General features: G+C 41.4%; 1 protein-coding gene across 2 annotated transcripts in view; it reads right to left on the reverse strand.

Annotated features, from left to right (window-relative positions):
- Positions 1-5,244, reverse strand: part of xpo7 (exportin 7) — a 36,647-nt gene that overhangs the window by 17,041 nt on the left and 14,362 nt on the right. For both annotated transcript variants that reach the window (XM_015399510.1, XM_015399509.1), the window contains exons 4-6: positions 4,693-4,859; positions 2,563-2,628; positions 2,344-2,448 (exon numbers count right to left, since the gene is read on the reverse strand). In XM_015399510.1, coding sequence (XP_015254996.1) covers positions 2,344-2,448; positions 2,563-2,628; positions 4,693-4,859 — 338 coding nt within the window. The remainder of the gene's footprint in view (positions 1-2,343; positions 2,449-2,562; positions 2,629-4,692; positions 4,860-5,244) is intronic.

Here is a 5,244-nt window from a genome sequence, read left to right on the forward strand (position 1 = left end):
CTGGTGAATTTCAATGGTGAAGTCCTCTGGAAATCTTCAATAATTGTTGTTGATTGCAGATGTGTCTAGTAGTTCCCATTGATTTAGCTTGTAAAGTGGGGAGAATGGTGCTTTTTACTGATTTACGCCAATTTAAATCACCGCAGACGTATTAGTTTTGAATTGATTATTCCTTGCTGACCGGAATTTTCCTTTAAAAATGAATTTATCCAGATTATGATCTGAATCATCACCAAAAGTTAAAGGATCCTTCCTTAGCAAGAGGGACACCTCTGATAAAAATGTAATCAATAAGTTTTCATGTTATCGTGAACACAGACAGACAAACACAAACTCTCCTAAACACACAACATCCTTTGAGGTAATAAAAAGTTTTTATCCTAAATATGATGTATTTTATATATAAAGACAGCATGTTTGATTTGGTGCAAACCGAGCTGGTTTTGCCAGCACAGACACGGCTGGTTATCATCAGGAAAAAAGGGTGGATGAACAACAGCTCTAAAAAAAAAAATTAAAAAATAAAAAAGCTGCCATATCAAACAATTCACATTCTAAACATTCTGTAAGAGTAAGCTAATGCTGGTCTCTGAAAAGCATTCCCTGTATGATGTCATCAGGGGAAATAAGCTGGCCAGAGTCTTTAGTGACCAATCAGTCAAGCTCTGAACTTCATCTAAAGTTTTATTCCTAGCTCCTAGCCACCATCTTCACAAACTCTGACTTGTTACCAGGACTGAATGAGGAGATTTCAGCCACATGCTGTCTAACTGATCTTCTCTGGGGGCCTCCATATTGATATATTTTATTTTCAAATGTAGGATAATATGAAGCTTTCCAAAAAAGTTAAAAAACAGTCCACTGGACTTTGTTTTAGAAGTTTTAAGAGGTTTTGATTACCATTCAGGAAGCTTATTCAATTAAAAATGTCAGAAAAACATTGAGTTCAAGGTTTTATACGGTAGCCCAACAAAGCTTTGTTTTTTTAGAAAACAGGAAGGAAATCCAAACGACACGCAGCAGAACAGAACGTTGAGATGATTAAATGCAAAAATATCTCCATCCAATTTGTTGCTGAAGTCTCTTACAATCTCATGAGGATTTTCTCCCAGAACATTTCAAACCAAACAGACCCTTAAACAGAGACTAGTGCATCCTAAAGACCAAACCTCCAGACCTATTCTGAGCAGAGTGTCTGCAGTTCAATGCAGTGAGGAATGCTCTGATCTTTATATTGGAGAAACCAAACAAGCTCTCCACAGGTGCATGGCCCAATACTGAAGAGCGCCCTCCTCTGGACAAGAATCTATGGTACATCTACACTTTATTGACAAAGGACATTCTTTGGAGGACCAGAATGTTCACATTTTGGACAAAGAAGACAGGTGGTTTGAGAGGAGCGTAAAGGAACCTACAATTCAGCGATTGAGTTGATTCCTTCCCACTATCATCGCAGCCCTTTTACAGGAGAACAGAAGACCTCGCCTATTCAGCCAGGCCAACAATTCCCTTCAACAACCACCTTTCAGAGACATAGACAGGTATGGGGCATTGCAGGCTAACAAAAAAGCCGTTTCGTCCGTTTCAATTAGCATGCTTTCTAAACAAAAACCAGGCTTTGTTGGGCTGCTGTGTCAAACATCGAACTCAACTGTAACTCTGACATTTTGAAGTGGAAAAAGCTTCCTGGATGAGAAGTGAAACGTCTTCAAACTTGGAAACAAAGTCCAGGGGATTGTTTTAACTTTTTTGGAATGTCTGTACCTGAGTGACTGAGAATCTTCACCAGATAATAAGAGGCCTTTAAGCCTTTCCATGACTCCTGTGTGCTTGAATAAAATCAAGGGTTTTCCGCACTTTCCATACAGACACGGGTCAGAACCAGAATTAGATGGATCCAGTGTACAATAACAGATGTTGGAGAGGGGTGTTTGGGGTCTCTGGGCCTCTGACCGCTATAGAGGACAGTGGGTGAGACGTTCTTCTATGTTTATTTGCATCTGGAGGCGTTTTCAGTTTACTTTTTAGTGAAGTGAAGCACCAAGAGAACCAACACTTTCTTACTCTGTTCATGTATAACTGGCCTTCAGATCCAGACAGATGAGCAGATTGTTCATCATTAATTAGTCAATATGAAAAGTGAGCCCATTAAACTGTGATGGTAAATGTGACCTGGATCCAAACACATAAGAATTATGTATTGTGGCTCACACCTAACTATGTTGAGTTCACTGACTAGAAAATTGTCAGATTTTCAAGTTCCTGCTCGATCTATTTGTCCCTATTGTTCAGCTGGGAAGATCAGGGTCACTTTCCTGGTAACGGCGGGCCTTCAGGACTGACCTGTTTGAGGAGGTTGCAGGAAAGCGTGAAGATGTCGAAGAGCGACGAGTCTCTAAACGATGAAGCGATCTTCCTATGTTTGGTCAGTGGATGCGTCGTGTCGGCCTGAGGAAGGAAAGAACAAGATTTGGGGAACCTGCAGCCACTGCAGCGACTGCTGGCTCAAACAAGCTCTGCAATCACTGGTCCAGGAAGAAGCAGCTTGAAATAAAAACTCACCTGATTTATCTCGTTTGTCAGCTGGGACAGAATGGTGACGCCTATAATGCAGTGCTCCACGCTGTCCTGGAAACACACACAGCTCCTTATATTAGCTTCTAATTGATCCTGTCATTACACACAAAGGTTCATCATACATTTCATCAGGGATGGAAGTTTCTTCCAGATGCAGTTTTTTCCCCCCAGTTTTTTCTTCCAAGCTTATTCTGTCCAGAAGAAACTGTTTCTTCCAGTTTCTTCAGGAAGGAACTTGACAGGATTATTTTACTGGAAAGATTTGTTTCTTTTGGTGAATATTTAGCCTTAAGCAGACCCAAACCCAGTTATAATCTTGTGCTTCGTCGGCTCCAACTGATTTTCTCAAGCTTCGGTCTGATTCACACAAAGTTGAGGAATCGTCTTGGAGCGTCAAAGGCCCGAAAACGTGTTTTCTGTTTCCGAACGCTACATGGCCAGAATGAGCCGGACTACTATACTGTATTGTGCTGCTACATCGCTGCTGTTCTGTATGTGGAAATGCAGCGTTACAACACTGTTCTTCCGCTGACATTTTGTGACCAAGTTATTCTTTCATCTAGATTTTTATTAGATCCACTTTTTTGTACAACATCCAATTGCCAGTTTTAGTCCGTGAGGCAGACACCCTGTCTACTTTTAAGGCTAGGCTTAAAACTTTCCTTTTTGATATAGCTTATAGTTAGAGTGGCTCAGGTTATCCTGAGCTATCACTATAGTTCTGCTGCTATAGGCTTAGACTGCTGGAGGACATAGGGACCCCTTTTTCATCATTCTATCTCTATTCTCCCACTCTGCAGAATCTGTTAGTTCAATCTCTAACGTTCTGCTCTCTCTGCTTTTTCTCATAGTAGCTTCATCTGGTCTGTTCCTGTTTGGCTGTGACTCCATCCTGGAGAGAAATATCAGCTGTGCTGCTGCCATCAACACCTTTGTTTCTAGATGTTGGAGCTTGGCCTGTTTTCCAGTGTAGTCCTGTTTCTATGACTGACTGGCTGGATGTGCTCTCTTCATCCTCTGACATGGGAGCTGGCTCGGAGCTCGTCTGCCTGGCTGTGTGTTACCTGGACGGGGCCGCCTGTGGAGCTGGTTGACAGTTGCCTTTTCTATCTACAGTATGCTTCTTTTTCTATGTCTGCTTCTGTCTCCTTGAACCCCAGTGGGCCTCAGCAGATGGCCGCTCACACTGAGCCTGCTCCTGCTGGAGGTTTCTTCCTGTTTAAAGGGAGTTTTTCCTCTCCACTGTCGCTAGAATCAGGCTCAGTGTGAGGGATTGCTGAAGAGTCAATGAGTCGATGCAATCGACTGGTTTTCAATTTGACTGTATGATCTGGTGAACTGTAAATTGCCTTGAGATGAAGTGTTGTGAATTGGTGCTATAGAAATAAACTGCATTGAATTAATAAATTATATAAATTCTTAATTTGTGTCACTGTGTGTATTCTCATAAAGATTCCACCTTATGTAGCCTGGTGGATTTAGTGAGTCGACTTTTAAATGGAACAATCCCAGTTCTCCAAAATATGATCTTCTACCAGGAATTTATTTCAGTTTCTTCCACAAGAAAATTAACCCTTCATTTCATATTAATTTGTCAGTTAAGCCCCTCAGAAAAAAATCCCCAATAAGGACAAAAACAGGAAAGTAAATAAACAGACCGACAAAAGGACGGTTGGTGAGACTTTTGATCTGATGGATGCAAATACTGATGGATGGATTAACTTTTTTTTCTTAAAAAAAAAAGAAAAGAAAAAAAAGCCCATCCCCCCCCAAACTGCCAATATTTTTGACAGTTAAAAAAAGTAAAGTCAAAACCATAAAACTTTAATCCCCTTGAAGAAAAGTCACAAAACTTCTTTTAAAGTGTAATTATTCAAAGTTCAACAGTTTATTTTACTGAATAGCAGAGTTCAAAATTTCCATCAAAATTCCTGCTAAACTCTGGGAAACCAGAACTTCACCACCTATTTCCAGTGGCATAGGAACCCAAAGTATCTAAAGTTTTAAGAACCAGAAATTCTGAAGAGGAACCAGGATGTCTAATGCTGCGTTCAGAGGTAAAGTGCGGTGGCCGTCTGAACGCACCGTTAACATCACATGATCCAAGCCGCTCACCTGGAGAAACCGCGTCACGTCGGCGATGACGTTCCTGAAGACATAGTCGTCTTTCTGACAGTCGAACCAACCCAGTTTGGTGATGCGGGCGTACAGCTGGATCAGAGCCTGAGTCACAAACGCTGCCAGCTTCGGCCGCGTAGCCAGGTAGTTCAGCACATAGTTCCCTGTAGATCACAAACCAAACAAAGCTGATTGTTGGGAAGCTGTTGTTACTGGTTTGGCTGGATGTTCACTGGTACAGCTGCAGATATGGCTCTACTGCTTCACAGTGTGATCTCATACCAGTAGCTTAAATGATCATGGAGCAGTAACACCTTACAGACAGAAGGGTCCAGTTCTCCTCACCATTTTCTCTTTTAAACTGGACTTTGAACATTAGAGAACCGCTGTGGCTACAGGTCTGAACTTTGGAGAACTCAGCCATGGACACCTGAGGTCCACTTTTAAAGAAAAGTCCGGTCATATTCATGATTCAAACTTCTGAAAGTTCTTTAAATCTGAAATGATTCCATCCTGTTCAATAAATGATCAGTGTTTTTAATTCAGAGT

This window comes from Cyprinodon variegatus, unplaced genomic scaffold, assembly GCF_000732505.1.
Source record: "Cyprinodon variegatus isolate N-32 unplaced genomic scaffold, C_variegatus-1.0 Scaffold1020, whole genome shotgun sequence".
Taxonomy (NCBI): domain Eukaryota; kingdom Metazoa; phylum Chordata; class Actinopteri; order Cyprinodontiformes; family Cyprinodontidae; genus Cyprinodon; species Cyprinodon variegatus.